This window comes from Amphiprion ocellaris, chromosome 9 (assembly GCF_022539595.1).
Source record: "Amphiprion ocellaris isolate individual 3 ecotype Okinawa chromosome 9, ASM2253959v1, whole genome shotgun sequence".
NCBI lineage: Eukaryota > Metazoa > Chordata > Actinopteri > Pomacentridae > Amphiprion > Amphiprion ocellaris.
This window is the reverse complement of record NC_072774.1, coordinates 3,741,369-3,769,101: the sequence shown is the minus strand read 5'-3', so window position 1 is coordinate 3,769,101 and position 27,733 is coordinate 3,741,369. Positions and strand designations below refer to the sequence as shown.

Below are 27,733 nucleotides of genomic sequence, written 5' to 3'. Positions count from 1 at the left end.
ATACTGCTTCAAATTTGCACATCTGCACTCTAAAAACTGGATTTAGACTGTAGCATGGTTTGACATCTGCACAGTAAAATATGGATTTAAACTGTAGTACTGCTTCAAATCTGCACTGTAAAAACTGAACTTAAACTGCAGTACTGATTCAAATTTGAACATTCACACTGTAAAATGTGTAACTAAACTGTAGTGTGGCTTCAAATTTGCACATGTGCACTGTAAAAACTTGATTTAAGCTGTAGCAATGCTTCAAATCTGCCCATCTGCATTGTAAAAACTGGATTTAGACTGTAACAGTTTAAAATCTGCACTTCTACACTGTAAAAACTGGATTTAAACTGTAGCATGGTTTAAAATCTGCCCATCTGCACTGTAAAAACTGAACTCAAACTGTAGTACTGTTTCAAATTTGTACATTTGCACTGTAAAATGTGTAACTAAACTGTAGTACGGCTTCAAATTTGCACATATGCACTGTAAAAACAGGATTTAAACTGTAGCATGGTTTAAAATCTACACATCTGCACTGTACAACCTGGATTTATACTGTAGTATGGTGTTACATCTGCACCACAAAATATGAATTTATATTATAGTACCGTTAAAAATCTGTACATCTGCACTGTAAAGTGTGGATTTAAACCGTAATGCTGCTTCAAATCTACACATCTGCATTGTAAAAACTGGATTTATGCTGTAGTATGGTGTTACATCTGCACCACAAAATATGAATTTATATTATAGTACCGTTAAAAATCTGTACATCTGCACTGTAAAGTGTGGATTTAAACCGTAATGCTGCTTCAAATCTACACATCTGCATTGTAAAAACTGGATTTATGCTGTAGTATGGCCTCAAATCTGCCCATCTGCACCATAAAACTTGGATTTATGCTGTAGTACTGCTATGAATTTGCACACCTGCACTGTAAAATGAGGATTGAAACTGTAGTATGGTTGCCAATCTGCACTGTAAAACCTATATTTATACTGTAGTGCCATTTCAAATTTGGGGTCTTTTTTCGGTTTTAGCATGTGTAATTTCAATTTTAAGTCCTCATATTGTCTCCTCTGCCCCTCAGATGCATCGTTTTTTCAAATTTCTTTACAAAAACTTTCACTTTTCTGATTTGAAAATTTGTCCTGAAGCTAATTTTGGAAGTTGCTTTTTTTTTTTTTTTTTTTTTTTTTTTTTTAAACAGTTTTTAGGTAGACAGTGTGCAGCAGTTGTGTTGTCTGGATTTCTCATCACGGCTGTTTTAAAGCCCTTTTTTACTGGTTCCATTTACAGTCGCTGCGTTTCAACTGCCCTTTAAACGCTCCTACTAAAACCTCGTCCAACTTTTTACCTTCAAATGCACCAGAAAACAGGAACTCTCCAATTACCTGTGAGGCTGTGAATGTTCAGAAGACTCGCATCCCAGAATGGCAGCAGCCATCTGGGTGTGGTGCTCCGTGTGGGTATGACTTTAATAAAGCAGGAATTTTATTTTCAGAAGAATAGAGATATTTTAAGGCCGACCCTCAACCTGCAGCTCTGTTTCTTTAGACTTAAGTTTCCAGAAAAGTCACGAAGGTGTGGAGAAACTGGGCACCAGTACAGCCAGGAGTGGATTTTATGGTTTATATACCCCCGCTCAGAAACTGGTGATTGTTCAGTATATGAACATTAAAATAACATTAACTATAAAAACACTCTTTAATACCTACATTAACCCTCTGAACCTAAAAACACACCAGCAGGTCTGAAAGGAATGTTGTTTTTAAGAAAAAACGCCAAAATTACAGCATTTATCACAACTGGAAACTGGTGAAGCATCTTTCCACAGCTGATGAGCAGAGTAGAGAGGAAAGGTCTGGAGAGGATGGACTACATCTTTGTCTGTAATCACTCAAAATTGGTATTTTAAATATGTTTTCAGCTTTTAACTTGTTTCAGGTTATTTTTTTAGTAAGTTTGGACAAGTTTTGAGTCTTATCTGACTTTCTTGTGACTTTGCACAAATTTTGAGTCAGTTTGAAAGAATTTATGTTAGTCTAGACACATTTCAGGTTATTTTGGACACATTTTGAGTGATCTTGAATAATTTCTGAGTTATTTTGGACAATTAAAACAGGAAAGTGCAGCATGGCTCAGGAACAGTGAACAGAGGAGCAAGCTGTTGGAGATACATTCAGCATGGTGAAACATCTTTCTACAGATGATGTGCAGAGTTGTGGACAAATGCCACATTTGTAGAGGTTGTAAAGCTTTAAAAAGTTAAATATCTAGAGTATGGTGAGCCCCCATTTTTTCAGAATTGGCAACACCAGCTCTCCCTCCTTCTTCATGGAAACAGATTCCACAGGGGTGCAGTGAAAAAGGAGCAGTGAAGGAAAACGTCTAGAAACTGCAGCAGGTTCATCATTATCGAGAGAACTTGCTCAGCTGGAATAAAACAGAAATTTATTTAAATATAAAAATCTTAAAATATAACTATAAACAGCTGCTTTCTGCAAACTTAGCAATCTAAAATATAGTTTTGTTTTAATAATCATTCAGCTTTTTGCTGCATGCGACCATAAAATGCTCTTAATGTGAGGAAAAATGTGGGTTTGGACGACGAATGCAATGAAAATATCCAAAAGCAGTTTTGTTTTGATTGTTGAGGAAGGACTTGACCTGAACCTGAACCGTCTCTGTGGTCGGACGCTGAGTCCTGCTAACACTTTATATATTTACATGTGACAGTTACCAGAAATAGCAGCTACAGTCTGACTCCTCACACGGAGTTTAATGTGTAAAAGACGGTTCATTTAGACGCAGACTCTCCAACTGCTTCATTAACATGAAACGAGTGCAGCCGATTCCTGCATCACTCCACCCGTCTGCTGCTGATTCACAAACACAAACCGCTGCCGTGTCATTACCACACTGCAGCGACTCCATAAAACGGCCTGTAAATACAACCAGGCCTCCCAATTAGCTCCGCTCACTTTCTCTGCTCTTTCATCTTCCCTCTTTCTCATCTCCCACCTTCTTTCATCCCTCTGCTTTCCCCTTTTTTTTTCCAATCTTACCTGTGTCTCGTCTCGTCATTTTTTTTTCTTCCAGTCTGACCTCAGCCGCCTCCTGCTCTTCTGTGTTTTCGTTAACGGATTTTTAACCGTTAAAAGCAGCAGAATTTAAGAGGATTTAAGAGAACCGACGGTTCTCAAGTGGTTCTTCAGAAGACTCTGATTCTTTTATCACCAAATGAAGAATGTCTTTATTTCGTGGATGGGTTTTATGTGCACTGTAAAACAAACTTCTGTTAAAAAAAGAGGGAAAAAGTAAGGAATGTTTGAAAATAATCAAATGTTGGAATAGGAGTTCAAATCCAGCTCATGGTCATTTACTGCATGTCATTCCCCGCTCTTCCACCCATGTTTACTGTGTCTCGCTAGGTAAAAAAGGGAAAAAAAGAACTTTAAAAAATACTGTAGAAACGGTGAATATAATTTCATAGTTGCTGATTTGTGTAGAAAAAAATGAATTTTGTTTTTAAAAGTGTAAAGTTGTGGTCAAAAAATTGTTAAAAAAAAAAAGATTAGAGAGAAAATGAAAAAAAGGGTGAAAATCTTGCTTTAAGGGTTGCAGAAAAATGTTACAAAAAAACAAAAACAAAAATGCAATGGCAAATGTCCATAAAATAATTATATTAGTTGCTGATTTGAATAGAAAAAAATGGTTGAAAAAAAATGTGGAAAGTTATGGTAAAAAAAAAAAATAATAATAATAAAAAGGTCTGGAGAGGCTGGAAAAATGGAAATAGCCATTCTCATAATGACTCCAAATTTGCAAAAAATTACATAAACTTATGCAAAATTGGTGTTTTGTCTTTATTTAGTTGATTGTTTATGTGCACTGTAAAACGAGCTCCTGTTAAAAAAGAGAGAGAAAAAAGGTAAAAATCTTGCATTAAGGTTTGCAGAAAAAAATGTTTCAAAAGAACAAAAATATAATGGCAAATGTCCATAAAACGATGATATTAGTTGCTGATTTGAATCGAAGAAGAAAAAGAAAAAAATAATATTGTTTTTTTAAGCTTTTTTTTAAATAAAATAAAATTATGGTCAAAATTGTAAAAAAAACAAAAAAATTTATATTATACAATTATTACAATTAATTATATACATTTAGATAAATTATTTTTTCTCTACTAAATATTGTCTTTAAATTAACAATGCAGGGAAAAATCTATAAAATTACAACAAATTACAGTTAAAAATGTTTCAAAATCATTCTTTTTTGTCCCTTTAAACGACAAATTTTTTGCTTGTTTGTTTTTTGTATTGGAGTTATTTCTTGGCAAGTCCTAGCATGAAATCAGAGCTAAAACTGGTCATTTTTTTGGATTATTAATGAATCATTTGGTTGATAAAACACCAGAAAACAGGGAGAAATGCCAAACATAGTTTCCTGAAATGTGTTGTTCAATTCTGCAATTTAATTCAGCCGCAAAATATTAAATGTGCTGTAATTAAAATGACCCAGAAAGGCTGGAAATTGACTTCTTTGCTTTAAAAAGAAAGTCCTGTTAACAAAATGGAACCATGTGGAACTATTTTGAAGATTTTCTATTTTCAATATTCTTTAGTGTCGAGAGGAACCATTTTTAGAAGCTTCTTTGTGGAACTAAACACGTTTCTTCTGTGGCGTCGCTGTGAAAGAATCATGTTTTGTTCCAGTTATCGCCTTTTGTTTTTCTGTAATTTGTAATGTTTGACTTCTTCCCTCTTTTCGCTGCCTCTTCTGCGGCTGTTTTATTTATCCTTCGGGTCTCTTTCTCGTCCTTATCCTCATTCATTTCGCTCCTCTGCTGCGTTTCTCCTCTGCTGCTGCTGATATGTAATTTGCAGACTGCCTGGTTGTTTTTAACTCTGGGTTTCTTGCGGCTCACCACGATGTTATATTTAGTCCGGGGCTGGAGTTGGGCCTGAAAATGACTGAGTTCCCTCCCGGTGACTGGGAGGCCGAGCAGCCAGAGCAGGTCCCAGTGAGAACAGGTTTCCTGCAGACAAACAGGGTGCGGCTCGACTCTGCTGGACTGTTTGTCATTTAGGTTTCCCCTCAGAATGGCAGCGCCACCGGATGGGAATGCAGGGATGCGGTGATGCAGTGCAGTGACACATGCGATGACTGCTTCAGGTCTGTGTGTCATTCGTGACCGGTTGAGTTGAGTTGATTTTATTTGATGGGAAGAAGTGTTTTTACAGCTTCTCATTTTCTCACAGAAGCTCTCAGTCGTGTATATTATCCTTACCGGGACGTTTATTTCCTTCTTCTTCGTTTCATAATTATATTTTCACTCCTTTTTTCTTGAGTCTTAACCATATGAACTCCAAATGTGTGTTTTTTATTCTCTCCTCTCACATTTTTCTTCATGTTGGGCTCATTTTCTACCTCTATGGAAACAGAACAACCGGGAAGACGACGAGAACTAAAAAAAAAAGTCTTCTGTGCAGTTAGAATGACAGAATTACACTCAAAGTTGGACAGTTACACAGTTTAAATGACAGAAATCATTAAAAAAAAGAATAAAAGTTGAATTTCTTTGGCTCTAAAATTTACAAAAAAAATCATGATTAGCATGTGCAACAGGTGTTATGTTATAGTATATAGCATACATATGATATTTAACGATTTTCCTTTATTTTCATACTTGACTGCTTTTTCAGCCAAAAATTCTCTGAATTTTTGCCTTGTGACTGTTGGTCACAGCTGAGTCAGTTATAGCTTTTAAGTTGCAAGAAAGAAAACAGAATTTTGTGTTTTTTACAGAATCTCGTTACAGCAAGCACCTTGTTTTTACCATTTTTTCAAAATGAGACATGTAAAACAAAGAGACTTTGCTGAAACACCGTGCATCGCATAAGTTAGTTTAAGGAAGGTCGGAAAGTTGAAAATCTAAAGATGTTTTTTTTAGTTTTTACAGTTTTGTGCTGATAAATGGTATCATTTTGGCATTTTTATTTATTTATTTTTATGTTGTATCCGTCGAGTGTTTTGGTTCCGAATTCAAAGTTAGTTTTATTGCCAAGTAGGTTTCCAAATAGGAGAAATTAGGTATTGATGATCAGAAATCACAGCAACATAGAATATGTCCTTTTAATATAGATGTACTCTCAAACAAAATGACCTTGCGCTGAGCACAGGTGTGTGTTATACATGTGTAAGTTATGTATGGATACCGAATCACGTGACCTAAATATGTAGCGGGCGGCTGGAATTGATGGGACTCAGAAACACCCCCACAATTTGATCAGTTGTTCCTTGTATCATTTCTAACGGATAAGTCCTGATAAGCCTGTAGCGGTGGATTTGTAGTAGGATCACGATCATGTGATCGTCAGCAGGCAGCTGATGTAGTGTTCACTTGTTATTTCATCAAAATCCGTTACTCCGTTTTTGAGTAATGTTGCACACAGACAGACAGACAGACAAACCAACGCTGATCATCACATAACTCCACCATGTTCCTTGGCCGAGCAATAAACAGCAACTAGAGCACATCCATGAAACTTCAAATGATTAAAACTGTTATAAGTTTACAGTAAATTCATTCAGCATCTGTCTTTCTCTGTTTCTTCGTAGCACCGAGGCGTTCAGCGCTGAGCGTGGAGCGAGAGACGGCGCCACCAAAGTGATGATCGTGGTGACGGACGGAGAATCTCACGACGGCGAGGAGCTGCCTGACGCTCTGGCAGAGTGTCAGAACAGAAACATCACCAGATACGCCATCGCTGTGAGTACATCCACTCAAATCTGGATGTTACATATTCAGACTGATGCAGCCCGGGAGGCAGCGCTGGTGTCCCTGCAGGATCGTGATGCAGGGGACTGTTTTAGTGGAACATTTACATGCAGCCTCTGAATTTCAAAGCAGCATTTTTTTCCCTTCGCTGTCGCTTCATTTTCCACGGCAATATAAAGTCCAGTGGTCTTTTGGAGCTCTTTCTATCCCGTCTACTAAAACTATTGCAAGAAACCCTCAAACAGGGAACCTCTGCTATCAGTAGGAACAATATGAGACACACAAATGGCAGCAGGGAGACAAAAAACTAGACAAAAATTACCACAAAGACACTCCAAAAGACAACAAAGAGACATGAAACATCACAAATTAGCCAGAAAATGACCCTGAATAAGAAAAAAATGGACACAAATTTAAAAAAAAACAACACACAAAATGGAAAAAGGTTAAGAAAATAGGACATTTAAGTGACAGGAAAGAGATACAAAATGATGCAGAAAGCAACAACAAAAGTTGTTGGAAGATACATTCAGCATGGTGAAACATCTTTCTAAATTTGTCCAAAATGACTCAAAAACTGTCATTTCAAAGACATTTCAGGTCATTTTAGACAAATTTTCTGTCATTTTGGCCTAGTTTTCTGTTATTTTGGTCACATTTCCAATTATTTTTTACAATTTTACACTACAAAGACAATAAAACGTACTGGATCAATGAAATAAATGCAGCATGGCTCAGAAACAGTGAACAGAGGAGCAAGTTGTTGGAGATACATTCAGCATGGTGAAACATCTTTCTACTGATGATGAACAGAGTAGAGAGGAACATCCCCGACATTCCTTGAACGTTGTGCGACTGAATCCACCCAGAAGCGACCACACAATGGTGCCGCCGCTCCCCCTAGAATAACATCTGCTAATCACCAAATGAGCCCCTTCGGCTCGACTGAAATAGCCGACTGGGAACAAAAACTCTCCCTTGGACTCTGGTTGGAGACCCTCCCTGGACCACAAGAGAAGCTGGAGAACCTTCAGACTCCAGGAGAACCACAGAACCACAACCAGAACTACACATGAGGGCCTCTGTGGGAACCGGTATAGGTCGAGTGGAGATCAGGAATCAGGAAACTTCAATATTCCTTCATTCAGACACCACAGTGATGAAGATGTTTAATACACAACGATGTGTTTTCCTCTACAGTCAGAGTTTTTTAAAAATAATAATGATTATTATCTTGACATCATCTTTGTGACTGTTTAGTGTCTTTGTGATCATTTTGTGTCTCTTTGTGGTAGTTTTATGTCTCTTTTTTGCTGTTTTGTGTCTGCGGTCATTTTGTGTGTCTTTGTGGTAGTTTTGTGTGTCTTTGTAGTCATTTTGTGTCTGTAGTTGTTTTGTGTCTGTAGTTCTTCTGTGTGTCTCTTCTCTTCTGTGTCTCTGTGGTCATTTTGTGTCTCTTTGTGGTCGTTTTGTGTCTCTTTGTGGTAGTTTTGTGTATCTTTGTGGTTGTTTTGTGTCTCCTTGTGGTCATTTTTGTCTCTTTGTGGTGATTTTGGGTCTCTCTGTGGCTTTTTTGTGTGTCTGTAGTTGTTTTGTGTCTCTTTGTGGTCATCTTGTGTCTATTTGAAGTCATTTTGTGCCTCTTTGTGGTCATTTTGTGTGCCTGTGGTCGTTCTGTTTCTCCTTGTGGTCGTTTTGTCTTACCGGTAATTTGTGATCATTTTGTGTCTCTTTGTGGCTGTTTTGTGTGTCTGGTAATTTTGGGGACTGCAAACAATTAGTTTTTTTTACAAATATTTAAATCAAACATGTAGAAAATAGTGATTTTAATGAAATATCATGATTTTTAGGTTAAATTTTCCCATTGAAATGTCCAGTCATGGATGCTTGCTTCATGGAAAGTTGAAAATTTGACAATTCACATGGTTGTTACCGTTTCTGGCTTCCGAAAAAGTGTAGTTTTTTCTTAGAAAAGATCATGTGCCTTTCATATGGTTAGTATTGATTCTAATTAATGCATGAGTAAAAACGTGGCAGTAAAAATGTAAATCTTGCTCTAAAAATGTACAAACAAACCCCAGTGGAAAACTATGTCCGAATGAACTCAAGTTTGTGTTGAAATGATTCATAGTTTTTGTACACAGTCCCTGCCCTAAATGATAAAAGAAACAAACAAAAGCTGGATGAATAAAAGAAAAAGAGGCCAGGAGGCTGTGTTTGGAGGTTTGAGTGCTGACAGGTAATTACTGAAGCCATGTTTGAAAACGGCTCGCTGGGGAGTCGAGCTTTCAAAACAGAAAAGTGTGTTTTATTCATCAGAGCAGCTCCATGTTTAATCCTCACCATCAGGAGATGTGCTTCACTTTTCAGCTGTTCTTTCTTTTTCTGTTTTGTCTCTTCATGATCGTAAAAAAAAAAACAGCAGCAGTCGACAGAGTGGAAAAAACTCAACTTCTATAAGATCTTAACCCTCTGATCCCCAAAAACCTCCTCTCCTGAGTTTAAAAGCCATATTTTCTTTTTAAAAATCACCCAAAAATTCTCAATTTATCAGAGCCAGAAACTATAGAAACAGAAGAAATCTGTGTATTTTCACCTTTCCAACATTATATAAACATATCACATGTGATGTGTGGTTCTGTTGGTAAAATTAGTCAAATCTAAGATAAAAATTTTAAAATTTCATCAAAATCTCATTTTTTCTACACATCTTTTTTTTAGATAAATTGTGTTCATGCAGAAGTTTTCCCAAAAAAAATTGTTGAATCATTGTTTTTTTAATCAGTCAAAATATTGTTTTTATCAGCTTTTATTATGCTAGAAAATGTTTTATTTATGATAAATTAATGTATTTTTGAGATGGTTAGTGTCTGTCATTTTACTGCAAGAATATTAGAATTTTTTTTTTTTTTAAGTTATTTTTTTGGCCTTTTTTCGGCTTTATTTAGGCACAGTGAGAGAGAGACAGGAAACGGGAGAAGAGTTGGGGGAAGACATGCAGCAAAGGGCCGTGAGTGGGAATGGAACCCGGGCCGCTGCGATGGGGAGCAGCTCTGTACATGGGTCGCCTGCACAATGCGATGAGCTATATGGGTGCCCATCTTAGATTTTTTTAAAATAGTTTCTGCATCATTTTGGAAGATTTTAAGGCAAACAAAATAAATTAACTTCAGGAAAAAAGACATATACAGTTGTTTAGCAACCTTTTTACTAACACTCTAATCCCCAAAACTTGCTGGCCAGTTTAAAACGGTACATTTTCTTTAAATTATTCCCTAACTTACTCAATTTATCAGAGCTAGAAACTGTAAAAACTGGAAATGTGTCATTTTTTTGTGGTCATTTTGTGTCTCTTTGTGGTTGTTTTGAGTCTCTTTGTGGCCATTTTGTGTCTATTTTTGGCTGTTTGTGCATGTTTCCGATCATTTTGTATCTCTTTGTGATTTGCGTGTGTTTGTGGTAATTTTTTGTCTTTGTTGCTGTTTTACGCATGTTTCTGGTTGTTTTGTATCTTGTGGATATTTTGTATCTCTTACTATTTATTTTGTGTCTCTGTGTAGTTGTTTTGTGCCTTTGTGTTAATGTGCAGAGTTGAGTGACAAATGTGGACATTTGGGAAAATGTTGGATCAGATTTTTGTAAACAAATAGTTAAAAAAAACAAGTATTTTGTAGTAACATCTGTTATTCTAACAGTGATAATGACATTTCTGAGTTCTCTCTCTTAATTCATGGTTGCTCTGTTTCCATGCAGCTGCAGGAGTTTAAAGTGTAGAATTTAAAAACCTCCAGAAACTTCTTGTACTTAGGAGGATTAGTGTAAATACGTACCTGCAGCTTCTCTCAGCTCGGCCCTTTGAAAACAGAGGATTTCCTCCGTTTGCTTGGCAGCAGAAGTCACACGGGGAGACTCCTGGGTTCGGTTTCTCTTTAGGAATTTTCTCATTTGTAGCTGAGGCGTTAATCTTCATCATCAGTCATCTCTTCACCTCACAGCGAGGCCTGCGCTCCTCGTTTACAAACCCCTGGTGGGCGGCTGCATCACTTCCTCCAGTCGCATGTTTTCCACTCAATCTGCTGCCTTTAATTACAAGTACTTTCTCTGCTCTGTTTACTTTCATTCCTTTATTGACCTTGGGTTTCCTGCTTATTCGTTTTCTCTCTTTTTTAAATCTATATTTCTGTCTTCGCCGGGCTGCAGGTTCTGGGTCACTACATCCGGAGACAGCAGGACCCCGACACGTTCATCAGTGAGATAAAGTACATCGCCAGCGACCCCGACGACAAATACTTCTTCAACGTGACCGACGAGGCGGCGCTCAACGACATCGTGGACGCTCTGGGAGACCGAATCTTCACTCTGGAAGGTGAACGTGAAAAACAGAAAGCAAAACAGAGATGCATTTAGATTAGTTTCAACCAACATTATTTATCAGTTAATAATTCAGAGGCAGAAACTGTAAAAATAGAAAAAATTGCTGGATTTTTAACTTTCCAACAATGAATGGACGTATCATGTGTGATGTGTGGTTCAGTTTGGAAAATTAGCCAGATCTAAGCTTAAAACCAAGATTTTTCATTTCTTTGTAGTTGTTTTGTGTCTCTTTGTGGCCATTTTGTCTTAATTTGTGATCATTTTTTGTCTCTTTATGGTCTTTTCGTGTCTCCTTGTGGTCATTTTGTGTGTCTTTGTGGTCATTTTTTGTCTCTTAGTGGTTGTTTTTTGTCTCTTTGTGGTCATTTTGTGTCTCTGTGGTCGTTTTGTCTCTTTGTGGTCATTTTGTGTCTCTTTGTGGTCATTTTGTCTTAATTTGTGATTATTTCGTCTCTTTGTGGTAATTTTTTGTCTCTTTGTGATGCTTTTGTGTCTGTGGTCATTTTGTGTCTCTTTGTGGTCAATTAAACTTGCAAAATCAGCAAATTTAGCAAAAATTACAAACAAGACAAATGTTTGAACAACTTGTATGATCAAATTTTTGATAATTACAAGCATTAAGGCCACTGAAAACAACAGAAAACACGTCTGTCTGGAGGTTTTTCTTAAAGACGTCAGTGGAGAGGGAACATTTTATTAAAAATGGAAGGTTTCTGCAACACTTTGGATCTTCCAGCAGCCTCTGAAGCCTGAGAAATCAGTTTAGTGTTCAACAGGTAACCAGAGCAGGTGTGTTAGTTCAGGTGTGATGCTTTCTGGTATTCAGATAATAAATACTGACCAACAATAATCTACTTAATGCAGCAGTTCTGGTCCTTCTGTTGTTTAAACTGAGGATGGATTTAATTCAGCAGCTGAAAGTGGCACCGGTTGACCACAGAGTTCATTTGTTTGTCACATTTTGGGAGCTGAGTCAAAGATGACACCAGGATTCCTGGCAGGGACGTGACAGTTTGCCGTCAGCGGCTGTAAGTGTTTGGTTTTAGTGGCTGTGGTGAAAGAAACCAGAAAAAAATAGTCATTCAGCTGGAAACAATGCTTCCAAAGATAATCAGCCACACGACCTGTGCAATAAGAGGCTTAAAGTCAAAAAAAAAAACAGCTGCAGTTTGTCCAATTTTATGATTCACTTGTTACATTATTGGATTATCAGAGAAAATGTGATTAATCCTTTTGACAGTGTACTTTCATTAGTCATCTAATTGAAAAAAAGTCCAAAAGATAGAAAAGAATGAAGGCAGAATGTAAAAAAAATTAAAATTTCTAAATGTTTTTTGAAAATCAAAAATTGAAAATCATGTGGTGTTTTTTTTTTTTTTTTTTTTTTAATTCATTATTAAAACAAGTTAGCTAAAAAAAATCTGTCATTTTGATGAAATGTCTTGGTTTTAAGCTTAGACTTTATTAATTTTTTTCCAACTGAACCACACATCACACATGATATGTTCCCAAACTGTTGGAAAGTCGAAAATTCAGTAAATGTTTTTTTAAGATTTTTACAGTTTTTGTAAAATAATTAATCAATTCATTGTGATGGCTCAGAAACAGTGAACAGAGGAGGAAGTAGTTGGAGATACATCCAGCATGGTGAAACATCTTTCTACAGCTGACGAGCAGAGTAGAGAGGAAAAGTCTGGAAACATGGAGATTATGAGAGAGTATGAAGAGACAACAGAGGGATAAAACTGTCACAAACAGACATATAATGACACGAATGAGACAGAAAATGACAAAAACAAGACACAACACAGCAAAAACGAAATAGAAAAGGACAAAACCGAGACTCGAAACGACAAGACCAAGACCCAAAAATGACAAAACCGAGACACGAAATGACAAAAACGATTCACAAAATGACAAAAATGAGTCACAAAATGACAAAATTGAGACACAGCACAAGTAAGACGACAATAGAGACTGAGAGGAAAATCAAAGCGACTGGATAAATAAAATAAATGCAGCATGACTCAGAAATAGTATACGATAAACTTGTTTCCATAAGTGTATAATATCTGCAAGTATTGCTAAAAAATCTACAGTTTTTTTAGGCTAGAAAATGTGTTAATTATGGAAAATTACTGTACTTTCTTGGCATCTCAGCTGCTGAAACATTTTTTTACGGTGCAGAATTGTACTTTTATGAAGCAAAAAGAGAAATAAAGTGGAAACTTTCTCAAAAAAAACAGCTAGAAGGGAGGTTGCAGCTATCACAACACTCTGCAGGAAGGCTGGTGAAAAGGGATGCCACCCCGAAACGTTCAGGGAAATCAGAGAGGAAACGTCTAAAACCTGAAGTCTTCAGGGAGGAAGAGGAACTAAAAGGAAGGAAGAGGAGCTGAGAGGAAGGGAGGAGATGTTCTGATTCCTGACCTGTTCTCCACCTTTCAGGAACACTGGGCTACAACCAGAGCTCCTTCCACATGGAGATGTCTCAGATCGGCTTCTCCACACACACTCTGGATGTAAGTCCGACCTGTCGTTGCTCTTTATCAACCAGCTGAGTTTGTTTTAATTCACGCCCTGGTCTGCTCTGTCAGGACGGGATTCTGTTCGGGATGGTCGGCGCCTACGACTGGGACGGCGGCGTCCTGAAAGAAGGCACCAACGGACGCATCATGCCGCCCAGAGAGGCCTTCGAGAGCGAGTTTCCCCTGGAGCTCAAGAATCACGCAGCTTATCTAGGTACCTGAACGTCACACCAATGAACATATGTTGGTTTTTGCATTAAATATCACAGATTATGGTGTCATTCTCTGGTCATGTGTTGGAAGAAAATCAGACTGAATGAAATGAATGTGCTACTGTTCAAAAGTTTAGAATCATCCAGACAATTCCATGTTTTCCATGAAAACTCACTTTTATTCATGTGCTAACATAATTACACAAGAGTTGTCTTTCTTAGCTAAAGTTGCTCTATGTTAGCTAAAGTTGCTTTAAAATGAGCTGAAGTTGCTCTGTATTAGTTAAAGTTGCTCTAAAATAAGCTAAAATTGCTCTATATTAGTTAAAGTTGCTCTATGTTAGCTACTCTGCACTTTACAGTTTGTACTCGAATAAGTTTGCGCACAATTTCGAAGACAAAGATATTCAATTTCAACCTCTGCTGCTCGAAAAACCGTCCAGATTTTAACGCATAAACATCAAACATGTTTAATATAATCAAGCCTCCTGCAAAAACATTGAGGAGGCTTCAAACTGGATCTCCTCACGTCTCCAGATATTCTGTTCCAACAAGTACATTTCTCCTCAGAAGAAGGCTGGAATTGGCGTAAATCGGTCCAAAACTGAGTCCATCGTAACAGTCCAAACCCCCTAATTATTCACTTTAATATGACAGATACAGAAGATGCCAGACAGTGAATTTTGAGACACTTTGTCTGATTGATTGTCCTGGTTTTGTGGGACACCAGTAAAAGGCAACTATGCTTTTTTTCCTTTTTCTTTTTTAAAGTTATTTTTTTGGCTTTTTTCGGCTTTTATTCGAAAGGTGCAATGAGAGAGAGGAAACAGGGGAGAAGAGTCCAGGGAAGACATGCAGCAACGGGCAGCGAGGGGGAATCAAACCTGGGTCGCTGCATCGGGGACCAGCCCCTGTACATGGGTCACCTGCCCAACACACTGAGCTATACGGGCGCCCCTTTTTTGTTTTTCTTGAATCAATAAGTTGCCATCTAGGATGATCATGCCCTGGATGACTGAGAATCTACACAGACAGCAGCTTTCAATGCTTCAAAGCGCCAAATTTATAGTTTTTGCACTTCCTGGTTCTGATAAATGGAGTAAATATAAAGAGAATCTGTCTTTAAAACTCATCCTCCAATTTGGGGCTTCAATTGTAATGAAAATTTGGTTAACAGTTGTAAATGTGAGTTTTCATGGAGAACATGAAATTGTCTGGGTGACCCCAAACTTTTGAATGGTAGTGTAAATGAATAAAAGAAAAACAAGCTAAGTTAACTATAAAAAGAGAAGGAAAGTTTCTAAAAACCCAACATACCACGCATACAACACTTTTATTGTTGTACATTTCAGGGTTTGGCACTAAAACTGTTAAAATCACCACAGTCTTAGATCAGTTTTAGTTAGCTTCCCCACTTAGGTGCTGCTCTGTAAAGACAACCTTAGCAATATTCTGTAATGCATGATTGTCTTTTCAAATTTTACAGTGTTTTGCACATCTGAAACTAGAGAAAAAAGTTTCTTCCTCCAGTGCAAATTGATTTCTCTTTCTCTGTGTCCTGTGCATGAGCATAAACTTGCATGGAACATGCCGGAATAGTGTTGTGTGTTTGCTTTCCATTTACACAGCCAGGAGTGTGTATTTGACAAAAAAAATTGTGTTTTGCTAAAGAATCGCTGACTGCACCTTTAATTGAAGCATATTTTACATTGAAAAGATCATCAACAGCCGTCAAAGTGACCTAGATTTGATGAAAACATTCAACAGCAGATTAACTCTTTACTGAAGGCTGTAGTTTTAGGTTTAATGGTTGGATGTTGTGTGTTTTTGTGTCTCCAGGTTACACGGTGTCCTCGGTGATCGTCGGCGACTGGAGGAGGCTTTACGTCGCCGGAGCTCCTCGATTCAAACACAAAGGCAAAGTGATTCTGTTTGAGCTCAGCGATGACGGCGACGTCAACATTGTACAGGCCCTCAATGGAGAACAGGTAAAGTTCTCATCGTCTCATTCTGCAGAAATTAAAGCAATGGCTCCACCTACTGGCTATCAGCTGAATCATTGGATTTCTGATGGTCCTTGATCGTGTCCGAGTGTTTTCTTTTGGAAAATAAACCAAATGGAAGCTAAAAATGTGATATTTTGTGAAATTCACATTATTCTAGTCAAAGAAAATGCCAAAAAATAAACAGTTTGCACCAGATTCTGCAGTTCTTGGTGCAACTGAGAGGATAATCAAAGTTACTGGACCAATGAAATAAATGCAGAATGGCTCAGAAACCGTGAACAGAGGAGGAAGTTGTTGGAAGATATGATGACATACAACAAACATGTTTTCATCAGTGTGTAATGTCTGCAAGAACTGTCAAATTACAGCTTTTATTGGGCTAGAAAATGGAGTCATCATGAAAAATTACAGCAAAAACTTCATCACAACTCTGATCCCCCAAACCTGAGGATGAGTTATAAGACAGATTCTCTTTAAAATATACCAAAATTACACAATTTACCAGAGCCAGAAACTGTAAAAGCACAAAGAATCCTTGGATTTTCAACTTTCTAACGGTCCTTGATCGTGATATTTCCCTAAATTCACTTTATTCTAGTAAAAGAATTGCAAAAAAATAAACAGTTTGCACCAGATTCTGCAGTTCTTAGTGCACCTGAGAGGAAAATCAAAGCTACTGGATCCATAAAATAAATGCAGAATGGCTCAGAAACAGTAAACAGAGGAGCAAGTTGTTGGAAGATATGATAACATACAATAAACACCTCCTGACTATCAGCTGAAAAAACATGTTTCTGCCCTCAGATTGGGTCGTACTATGGAAGTGAAGTGTGTGGGATGGACATCGACCAGGACGGTATCACTGATGTTCTTCTGGTTGCTGCTCCAATGTATCTCGGCTCAGGAAACAAGGAGGCCGGTAGAGTTTACATCTACACCCTCAGTGGGGTAAGACAGCAGAAGATCACTCCTCACTGCAAGAACTATCACCCAGTCATTTCTGGCAATAATCCGCCTCCTTCGTCTTTCCAGGAGGAGGTGTTTGTATCTAACGGTACCCTGAAGTCGGAGGAGAAGTCCCAGGATGCCAGGTTTGGTTACGCCATGGCAGCAGCTCCAGATCTGAACCATGATGGATTCACTGACCTTCTAGTTGGAGCTCCGCTGGAGGACGAACACCGAGGGGCCGTCTACGTCTACCACGGAAACGGCATCTACGTGATCCACGATTATAAACAGGTATTCACGGTTTATCTACAACTACACCCTCACTGATCAACTCAGCATTAAGTCAAGCTAATTCCTGTTTTCTCCCCTCTTACAGCGGATACCGGGGTCGTCGATTTCCTCGTCGCTGCAGTATTTTGGTCGCAGTGTGAGCGCTCGGTTGGACTTGGACGGAGACGACTTGATAGACTTGGCAGTGGGAGCTCAGGGCAGCGCTGTGATGCTCAGGTAGGTGGAAAGTAGGTTGTATTGTAAAGCTGCAAGCACTGGGAGATAATGAACAATGTCAAATTACACAAAAATGTATCACCTCTCGATATTACAGTCAGGTATTTCCTCTTGAAAACGATCAAAAGCAAACACTGTCTAAAGACGATATTGAAAATTCAGGCCCCAAAGTAGAAACTCAATGCAACAACAATGAATACACCTGTGATTTCCTTTTGTCCAAGTTCAAAAATGAGTTGTGAACAGCAGAACTTTCTCAGTTTTAGGAGCTGTGTCTATCTATGTCTACATCATGGCTCTACATGGAAAAGAATTAAACAGAGGAACGGAAAAATCTGATATTGAAACTTTACAAAAATGGAAAAAGTTCCAGGATGATCAACTAAAAATCATTCAAAACACATTGTCAGCAGTAATCAGGAGGTATAGAAGGAGTCACAGTAGCACTAATCATGGCTGCAGTGGTCGTCCTCCTGAAATGACTCCACAGACAGTGAACTATTTTCATAATCTAGCTGTGAAAGCAGCTGCTTCAGGCTTGGTTCAGGAGTTATCAATGGAAATCAGAGTTTTAGAAAGCCCAGACAGTGAAGAGCATCAACCTCTATGGATGGAGGACAAGAAAAACACTTTTTTGGCGTAAAAAGAAAAGTTAAACTTAGCTAAAATGCATGGAAAGAAGCCTGATGAATGTTGGAGAACATTCTTTGGTCAGATGAAGATAAATTTAATGGGCTCAGATGGAGTCCAGATGTTTGGTGTGAACCTGACCAGGACTACCACAGTGGATGCATAGTCCTGACAGTGAAGCACGGAGGTGGAAGTATGATGGTATGGGGCTGCATAAGAGCAAAACGTGTTGATGACATTTCTAGATGAATGTCTGTGGATAAACCAAAATACTGGCTCATACAGTTTCTCCTCTAACTGTCGCTTCCCTTTGCAGCTCTCGGAGCATCGTCCAGATCAACGTCAGTCTGTCCTTCCAGCCTCACTCCATCAACGTCATCCAGAAAACCTGCCAGAGAGGCGGCAGAGAATCGTCCTGCCTGAACGCCACCGCCTGCTTCACCACCGTCTCCCGCTCGCCTGGACCTCACAGTAATAGCTTCGGTAGGAATCCTTACAGTTTCACGAACCCCACATTCAGCTGCTTCTTTCTACGTCTCCTAAACGTCTGTCTCGTTTACCCGCTCAGACCTGTGGGTGTCGGCCATGTTGGATGACAGGAAGTTGTCAGCACGAGCCTTGTTTGATGAAAGCTCCCACCGCCAGACCCAGATGTCGGTCCAAGTCCACACGGGACAAACCGTCTGCTACAAGCTGCCCTTCCACGTCTACGTGAGTGTTGGTGCAGAGTTTAACCCTGTGGAGCCCAGCGTAGCATTTTCATTTTTGGTTGGCGGTAGATTTGAAACCAGATCAGATAGTTGGATAATTCTTTTTGCATATAAAATCTGGGGAGTTAGACTAACGTTTCACACGTTCACCAGGTCTCAGAGCATTTTCTTGTTGCAGTGATGGCTTTGTAACAAAAATCTTTATAAACGAGACACAGGATATTGTGCAGCTTTTTTTTTTTACAAATTTGAGGGATACAGCTATACTATTTCTGTATTTTCAAATACACTACCAGGTAATAATTTGTATTATTTTCTACATTGTAGATTAATGCAGAAGATTAACACCTTTTTGTTTACAACATAACCCCACATATATTCTTTTATAGTTTTGATGACTTCAGTATTAACCTCTCTCTCTTTTTTTCTTGCAGTGCACCACTAAGATTCTGACTATCTTTTAAGATTTTTTTACATTTTAAATTAATTTGAAAAGGGGAGAAATCACCTCCATGAAGCTTCACATAAAAATTACACACTTATTCATGCTTTAAACTAATACCAACACTGTAAATATTATTGCATGTAAGCAGCAAAACTGAAAACTCATAACTAAATGTTGGGATTCAACCAAGAAAACTACATCAGGACTTCTGAAAGTAATTCTGAATTCATCCTGAGCGTTTTGTTCCTTTGATGCAGGACACAGCAGACTACATTCGTCCAATCAGCTTCTCGCTTCGGTTTAGGATCAACAACACAGAGAGTGGTCCAGTGTTGGATGAAGGCTGGCCGACGACCGTCAAGAAATCAGTGAGTATAACTGAAGTTAGCATTACTGGCTCCCCTGTTGGATCTCTATTCATTTTCTACATAGGTCAACAATTTCTGCTCCACCATCTCAGATATTTTAATAGAACAAAATATGGATACTTAGAAAGACATTTGGGAAATTTTAACTTGATATATCAAATACTTAAAAAAAACTGTCTGTCATCCAATTTTTAGTACTTTTTTTATTTATTTATTTTTTTGATTTCTTAGTTATATTTAGAGAAACTCCAGAATTGTGTTCTTCATGGATCAGACTGTCTACCAGTACTTTTTTTTGGTATAAAAGCTGAACTAAAGTCATGTTCTTTTAATTTTTGTGACCAGGAATTGTAGATTAAAAGTATTCTATATGTTTAGTTTTGTATGCAATATCCCCTACATATTCCTGGAGCGTTCAGATTTATTTGTCATATTTTTGTATTCCATCTTTTGGTACTCTTGCAGAGTGTTTTGTTTTGGGAATTTTTGTACTTCGTATTTTGATAGTTCAAGAGAGCCCTGCACAAAAATTCCAGTGTGCCTAGATTGTCAGTTTGCACACAAATGGCATAAAATACAAACTTATATCTAGTATTATTGTGACCTGCAGCTACATGTGGTTCAGAAAATGTCACTGTCTGGCTTCTGCTTTATCAGATTTTTGTTAATGAGCTCAAAGATGGAACTTTTTATGACGGCTTCAGTGTTTTTTCATATTTCAACTTGGGTGAGGCTATATCATCTATTTGTCCAATGTTACAGATTCTGAATCAATGACATGATGAGAAATAAGAGAAAAATTCAGGTTTTTGTCTCTAATAATTCCACAGATGTTGTTGTTCAAACAGACTCGGATTGAATGTGAGAAAAAAATAAACTATAAAATGAATCAAATTTCAAAAATGGCTTCATAAATATCCATATTTTAGGCAAATCAGAGAGAAGTTATGTGTTTCTTGTCCTTAGTGGCCTGCAACTTTTCAAAATTACTGAAAATGTGTCCAAAATGACACTAAATTTGTGAATAAAATGGTGCAAAATTTGCCTTAAATGACTCAAAACTCAGACATAAGGACTCAAACCTGTCTAAAATGATATGAAACCTGTTTTTCATATTTCAACTCAGCTATAATCAGAGATTATATAATCTGTGTCCAACATTACAGATTCTGAATCAATGACGATGAGAAATAACAGAGAAAATTTCAGGGTTTTGTCTTTAATAGTTCCTCAGATATTGTTCTTCAAACAGACTCAGATTTCAACTTGCAGAAAGCGGCTCAACAGGCAATTAATAGGAAAATTTATCCCAAAAAGTATTTGATATATGAAGCTAAAATTGCACAGATCCCTTTTTAAATATCCAGAGTTTCCAGTTTAAATGTTTTTAGGTTGAGTAACTCGTCTCCATGTGTTGTCTCCTCCAGATCCAGTTCTTCAAAGACTGCGGAGAAGATGACGTTTGTACAACAGATCTGGTGCTGCAGGCCCACATGGACATCTCAGGGACGAGGTACTTTCACAGCCCTCCTGCTCTCTCTTTGCTTCCCACTCAGCAGAGCAGACAGTCAGACTGAGCTGTCGTGGTGTTTTCCGTGCAGACAGAGGCCTTACGTGATCCGCAGCCCTCGTAGGCGTCTGGCGGTGGAGGTGCAGCTGCAGAACAGGCTGGAAAACGCCTACAACACCAGCCTGACGCTGCACTACTCACGAAACCTGCACTTCTCCAGCCTCAGCATCAGGGTAAAACACAACGCCGACACCAGGGGAAACACACTCATAGCGGCTAGCTCCACGTCTAACGGCTGCTCTGTGCTCGTAGGAGGACGCCCAACTGAAGATCGAGTGCACCGCTCTGGGCTCCAACAGCCACTCGTGTAACGTCAGCTATCCGGTGTTCCGCTCCCAGTCCAAGGTAGGTCCCTCCTCCTCCCGGCCCCCTCCTCCTCCTCCCGGCCCACTCCTTCCTCCTCCCGGCCCACTCCCTCCTCCTCCCGGCCCACTCCCTCCTCCTCCCGGCCCACTCCCAACTCCTCCCGGCCCACTCCCAACTCCTCCCGGCCCACTCCCTCCTCCTCCCGGCCCACTCCCAACTCCTCCCGGCCCACTCCCAACTCCTCCCGGCCCACTCCTTCCTCCTCCCGGCCCACTCCCTCCTCCTCCCGGCCCACTCCTTCCTCCTCCCGGCCCACTCCCAACTCCTCCCGGCCCACTCCCTCCTCCTCCCGGCCCACTCCCAACTCCTCCCGGCCCACTCCCTCCTCCTCCCGGCCCACTCCCTCCTCCTCCCGGCCCACTCCCAACTCCTCCCGGCCCCACTCCCAACTCCTCCCGGGCCCACTCCCTCCTCCTCCCCGGCCCACTCCCTCCTCCTCCCGCCCACTCCCTCCTCCTCCCGGCCCACTCCCATCCTCCTCTCCCGGCCCACTCCCAACTCCTCCCGGCCCACTCCCAACTCCTCCCGGCCCACTCCCTCCTCCTCCCGGCCCACTCCCTCCTCCTCCCGGCCCACTCCCTCCTCCTCCCGGCCCACTCCCTCCTCCTCCCGGCCCACTCCCTCCTCCTCCCGGCCCACTCCCAACTCCTCCCGGCCCACTCCCTCCTCCTCCCGGCCCACTCCCTCCTCCTCCCGGCCCACTCCCTCCTCCTCCCGGCCCACTCCCAACTCCTCCCGGCCCACTCCCTCCTCCTCCCGGCCCACTCCCTCCTCCTCCCGGCCCACTCCCTCCTCCTCCCGGCCCACGCCCTCCTCCTCTCCCGGCCCACTCCCTCCTCCTCCCCCGGCCCACTCCCAACTCCTCCCGGCCCCCTCCCTCCTCCTCCCGGCCCCTCCTTCCTCCTCCCGGCCCGCTCCTCCTCCTCCCGGCCCCCTCCCTCCTCCTCCCGGCCCGCTCCCTCCTCCTCCCGGCCCACTCCCTCCTCCTCCCGGCCCACTCCCTCCTCCTCCCGGCCCACTCCCTCCTCCTCCCGGCCCACTCCCTCCTCCTCCCGGCCCACTCCCAACTCCTCCCGGCCCACTCCCAACTCCTCCCGGCCCACTCCCAACTCCTCCCGGCCCACTCCCTCCTCCTCCCGGCCCACTCCCAACTCCTCCCGGCCCCCTCCCTCCTCCTCCCGGCCCGCTCCTTCCTCCTCCCGGCCCTCTCCCTCCTCCTCCCGGCCCCCTCCCTCCTTCCTCCGGCCCACTCCCTCCTCCTCCCGGCCCACTCCCTCCTCCTCGCACTGCCCACGTCCCGCCTCATCCCGGCCGACTCCTTCCTCCTCGCCGGCCCACTCCCTCCTCCTCCCGGCCCACTCCTTCCTCCTCCCCGGCCCACTCCCACTTCCTCCCGGCCCACTCAGGCTCCTCTCCGCCGGCTCCTCTCCCACGCCTCACTCCTCAACTCCGTCCCGGGCCCACTCCAACTCCTCCCCGGCCCACTCCCTCCTCCTTCCCGGCCCACTTCCCTCCTTCCTCCGCCGCACTCAGTCCCCAACTCCTCACCGGCCCACTCCCAACTCCTCCCCCGGCCCACTCCAACTCACTCCCGGCCCACTCCCTCCTCCTCCCGGCCCACTCCTCCTCCTCCCCGGACCACTTCCCTCCAAGTCCTCCCGGCCCACTTCCTTCTCCTCCCGCCCACTCCCCTCCTCCCCCCCCCCCCCCGGCCCAATCCCCTCCTCCTCCCCAGGCCCACTCCCTCCTCCTCCCGGCCCACTCCCCAACTCCTCCCCCGGGCCCACTCCCTCCTCCTCCCAGGGCCCACTCCCTCCTCCTCCCGGCCCACTCCCAACTCCTCCCGGCCCACTCCCTCCTCCTCCCGGCCCACTCCCTCCTCCTCCGGCCCCTCCCCATCTCTCCCGGCCACTCCCTCCTCCTCCCGGCCCACTCCTTCCTCCTCCCGGCCCACTCCCAACTCCTCCAGGCCCCCTCCCTCCTCCTCCCGGCCCACTCCCAACTCCTCCCGGCCCACTCCCCTCCTCCTCCCGGCCCCCTCCCTCCTCCTCCCGGCCCCCTCCCTCCTCCTCCCGGCCCACTCCCTCCTCCTCCCGGCCCACTCCTTCCTCCTCCCGGCCCACTCCCAACTCCTCCAGGCCCCCTCCCTCCTCCTCCCGGCCCACTCCCTCCTCCTCCCGGCCCACTCCCCTCCTCCTCCCGGCCCACTCCCTCCTCCTCCAGGCCCACTCCCTCCTCCTCCCGGCCCACTCCTTCCTCCTCCCGGCCCCCTCCCTCCTCCTCCCGGCCCCCTCCCTCCTCCTCCCGGCCCCCTCCCTCCTCCTCCCGGCCCCCTCCCTCCTCCTCCCAGCCCACTCCCGCTTCACCTCCTGCAGCCGTGAGCAGCTCTCTGTTCTCCGTTTGCAGGTGAACTTCATGCTGGAGTTTGAGTTCAGCTGCACGTCTCTGCACAGCCGAGTGCAAATGAAGCTCAACGCTGCCAGGTAGCTACCGACCTTTGTTTTATTAATGTCCACATTAGCTTTTGAAAAGCAGCAGCTATTCTTCCTGGGCACAAAAATGCAGTATGTTCACCACTGTTTAAAAGTTTGGGGTCACCCACACTATTTCATGTCTTATGTGAAAATTCACACTTGGTCTAAATTAATTAAAGTTGCTCTACATGAGTTAAAATTGCTCAAAAATGAGTTAAAGTTACTCTATATTAGTTAAAGTTGCTCTATATTAGTTAAAGTTGTTTTGTTTTTGTTATTTTTAGCTTTAATTAAATCCTAGAACCATGCTTGCTAGTCCAGAATTGCTCTCAATCATCTCAACACTACACTATCACATTTAGTTTTTTAGGATTTTTTTAGGATTTTTGCCATTTTTGAATGTCTACAAAACACAGTCTTGCTTTTGGTTTTGTTTAATATTTGTTGTTTGATCGATACTTGACGGCTACATTGAAGAAGTTGATGCAATATCATTTTAAGGGCTCCAGGTAGCGATTACTTTCAGTGGTAGTCATTATAAAATGTGAAGATGAAGAATGTTGATCGGTGTTTCCTAAAGATGACAAATATCTTGTTTTTGTTTTTTTGTTTTTTTTACAAAGATATTCAGTTTACTGTTAGTTTCCTGAGACCACAGAGTTAATTGATTCGTCCAGGAAATAATCTGCAGGTTATTCGACAATAAAAATAAGTGTTGGTCGCAGCTCTATTATTTTCAGATGCTAGAGATTTTTTTAATCTTGTTTTCCACAGCCACATACTGAAATTGTTTCCTCTGACAGATTGTGTAACTGTGTTTGTGTTGCAGCGACAGTGTGGAGAGAGAAGACACTCTGGGAGACAACAGTGTTCAGCTGCAGAGTTTTGTTCAGTATGAACCCGACCTGTTTGTCAGCAGGTGTGTTTGCACTGCAGAAAGATATTTATCTGAAGATCGTTTTCCTCTGCAGGTGTCCTTATGTGGCTCTTTTTGCCTGTTTATCTTCACAGTGACTCTAACTTGAACCGCTACGAGGTCCATCCGACTCGGACGGTGTCAGAAGCGATCGGACCAGAGTTCTACACACACCTCAGGGTAAGGAAAGCTCACACACTCCCCTCTCAAAACAAGAAAAAAAACTTATTCCAAGGAACTTGTACCTTGAAATAAGTGAAAAAATCTGCCCATAAAACAAGTGAAAATGACTTGGTGAGATTTCTTGAAATAAGATATGATATTTAGAATATTGAGATCTTAAAATTAGCTGCTAAAACTTAATTTAACCCCCCTGTTGTCCTCATTTACAGGCACCAAAAAATATTGTTTTCTTGTCTGAAAAAAATCCCAAAATTCAGCAAAAAAAATCCCCAAATTTTGGAAAATTTGCAAAAACTTCAGGAAGAAAATTCTAATAATTTCTTAAAAGTTTTCCTTAAAAGTTTTATTTTAAAAAAATCCCCCAAATTTGGCAAAAAAATTCTTGTAAATATTTTACAAAAATGAGTAAAAATCTTCCAAAAAAATCCTAAGAATATCTAAAGTGATTCCATATATATCAATAAAACTTGTAATATTTTCTTTAAGAACATTCACATAAAAATCAACCAAAATCCAGTGAAATTCGCTGGATTTTGGTTGATTTTTTTTGTGAATGTTCTTAAGAAACATTTTTAACTTTTCTTTTTTTCCACCCAAAAATGTTCAAAGATTTCCCAAAAATGTTGAAAATGTGGACATCAGAAGTTTCACTGTGAAAATATATTTTTTTCCACATTTTCAAACTTTAAAACGGGTCAATTTGACCCGCAGGACGACACGAGGGTTAAACTATATTTTACCAGGATTGTAAAGCTTAGGTGTCTTAAAATAAGCCAGACATGCTAAAAAAAATTGCAGTTTTTCACTCAAAAATAGATTTTTGCTTTCATGTAACCTCCTAATTTAAGATGTATTAAATTCAAAACAAGATATTTAAGATGCATTGTCTTAAAACAAGTCCCTCCATCTGCTGAAATGTCTCTTGTTAAGTGAATTTATCTGAAATCAAGTGGGATGAGACATTTTGACTAAAAATAAGACAAATAGACTTGGTAAGATTTGAGTTTTTGCAGTGTAGAAGTGAACTTTTGCAAAGCTTCTCAGCAGACAAAGCAACATTTGTAGCCGTGTTTGTGTTTGCAGCTGCAGAATCTGGGCTGCTACTCTGTGAGTAATCTGGAGCTGAGGCTGCATCTGCCCTCCGTGGCTGCAGGAGATCGAGTTTTCATGACCGTCACCGACGTCTCCTCCTACAACGTGAGTCCGGATTCTGTGTTTTCTGTTCTGTGTGTCACTTTTAGATCATGTCTGACATTTTCAAACCGACCTTCAGGCCACGGGAGTGAACTGCAGCGTGCTGAGTGACGCCGTCCAGCTGAAGGCCAGGCAGAGAGACGTTCGCCCTCTTCATCCCGAAGACATGATGCAGGATGACACACTGGTGAGGCCTCCGGCTGCTCGGAAAGCAGCAGCTGCAGTGGCTATAAAAAGTATTTCTCCCCCGTGGAAGTTCTTCTCTTTCACTGCTTTTTAACATAGAGTCCTACTCAGTCTAACGTGGCTTTTTCACTAGAATTTACCAAAATCACTGAGACACATTCACAGAGGAGCTTCATTTCACTAATTATGTCACTTCTAGCGCCAACTGGCTGCACCTGAGTTCAGCTAGGTGGACTTAAAGTCATTTTAAAGGGTTTTACATTTAGTATTTTAATTACTTTGGAGAAATCTGTTTTCACTTTGACATAAAAGAGTCGTTTTGTGTAATTTCTTGTTATATCCAATGTAAAGCGTGATGGTGGCAACATCATGAGTCAGAAACTGATAGGGGAAAACTTCCAATGCTTTTTATCGGCACTGCATTCAACACTCTGTAGCATTAGCATAGGTGTTCATAAAGGCTTGTTTATGTTTTTGTGTAGAACTGCAGCAGGTCGTGGTGCACGGAGGTCGTGTGCGACGTCCAGCAGCTTCTGAGAGGCCAAGCCGCCATCATTCGGGTCAGCCGCAGAGTCCACGACGACTTCTTCAGAAAAGTGAGTTACAGAACACAACACTCCAGTTCTCTTGTGCCGTGACAGAATCATTGCTCATCATCTCGTTTCCTCTGCAGGCCAAATATAAGTCGGTGAGGATAATAGGTGAATATCGCGTCACGGCTCAGGAGACGAACCTCATCGTTCTGGGAACGGGAACAGTCTGGAGGGAGGTGAGGCTGCAGAAAGACTCTCTAATCTCAACCCATCATCTTTCCCATCTGCTGCAGAGCTTTTTCAACACACCATGCATTTCCTCACCATCTGTCTTTCTGCATTACAACCTGGGGTACGTTTTAATGGAGTGTGTTAAGAAAAATGGGGATTTAAGTCCAACACCTGACTTGAAAGAACCAAAAAAATCATGTAAGACACACAAAATGACCAGAAAGAGACATAAAACGACCACAAAGAGACACAAAATGACCACAAAGAGACACAGAACAACCAGACACAAAACAACCACAAACTGAGACACAAAACTGACACAAAGAGAAAATCGTCGCAGTAAGATATTTTCCTCATATTTTCAGTCCTAGCATGTACATGTGTGCACCTTACACAGACTGATTTTACTTGTAGTTTAAAAGTGAACTATTTTTTTCTTCAGACTGTGCTGGAGGTGCTGAAGGGCCGAGCGATTCCCATCTCGCTGTGGATTCTGATCGGCAGCATCATCGGAGGTTTGCTGCTGCTGGCTCTCATCATCTTCATCTTGTGGAAGGTACCATCAACCAAACT

The 27,733-nt window shown here is 41.5% G+C and overlaps 1 protein-coding gene across 2 annotated transcripts in view; it reads left to right on the top strand.

Annotated features, from left to right (window-relative positions):
* The window catches only part of itga10 (integrin, alpha 10), a 51,427-nt gene that overhangs the window by 23,223 nt on the left and 471 nt on the right, over positions 1-27,733 (top strand). Inside the window, exons 8-29 of one of the 2 annotated variants that reach the window (XM_035944195.2) lie at positions 6,620-6,770; positions 10,980-11,145; positions 13,602-13,675; positions 13,751-13,895; positions 15,733-15,881; positions 16,704-16,847; positions 16,932-17,138; positions 17,224-17,354; positions 18,301-18,467; positions 18,553-18,695; positions 19,397-19,507; positions 20,935-21,020; positions 21,109-21,250; positions 21,330-21,422; positions 23,850-23,926; positions 24,747-24,836; positions 24,929-25,013; positions 26,100-26,213; positions 26,290-26,397; positions 26,879-26,992; positions 27,070-27,165; positions 27,603-27,716. In XM_035944195.2, the coding sequence (XP_035800088.2) occupies positions 6,620-6,770; positions 10,980-11,145; positions 13,602-13,675; positions 13,751-13,895; positions 15,733-15,881; positions 16,704-16,847; positions 16,932-17,138; positions 17,224-17,354; positions 18,301-18,467; positions 18,553-18,695; positions 19,397-19,507; positions 20,935-21,020; positions 21,109-21,250; positions 21,330-21,422; positions 23,850-23,926; positions 24,747-24,836; positions 24,929-25,013; positions 26,100-26,213; positions 26,290-26,397; positions 26,879-26,992; positions 27,070-27,165; positions 27,603-27,716 (2,707 nt within the window). Of the gene's footprint in view, positions 1-6,619; positions 6,771-10,979; positions 11,146-13,601; positions 13,676-13,750; positions 13,896-15,732; positions 15,882-16,703; positions 17,139-17,223; positions 17,355-18,300; positions 18,468-18,552; positions 18,696-19,396; positions 19,508-20,934; positions 21,021-21,108; positions 21,251-21,329; positions 21,423-23,849; positions 23,927-24,746; positions 24,837-24,928; positions 25,014-26,099; positions 26,214-26,289; positions 26,398-26,878; positions 26,993-27,069; positions 27,166-27,602; positions 27,717-27,733 lie in introns of both variants that reach the window. The other variant, XM_035944194.2, reaches the window with a different exon arrangement.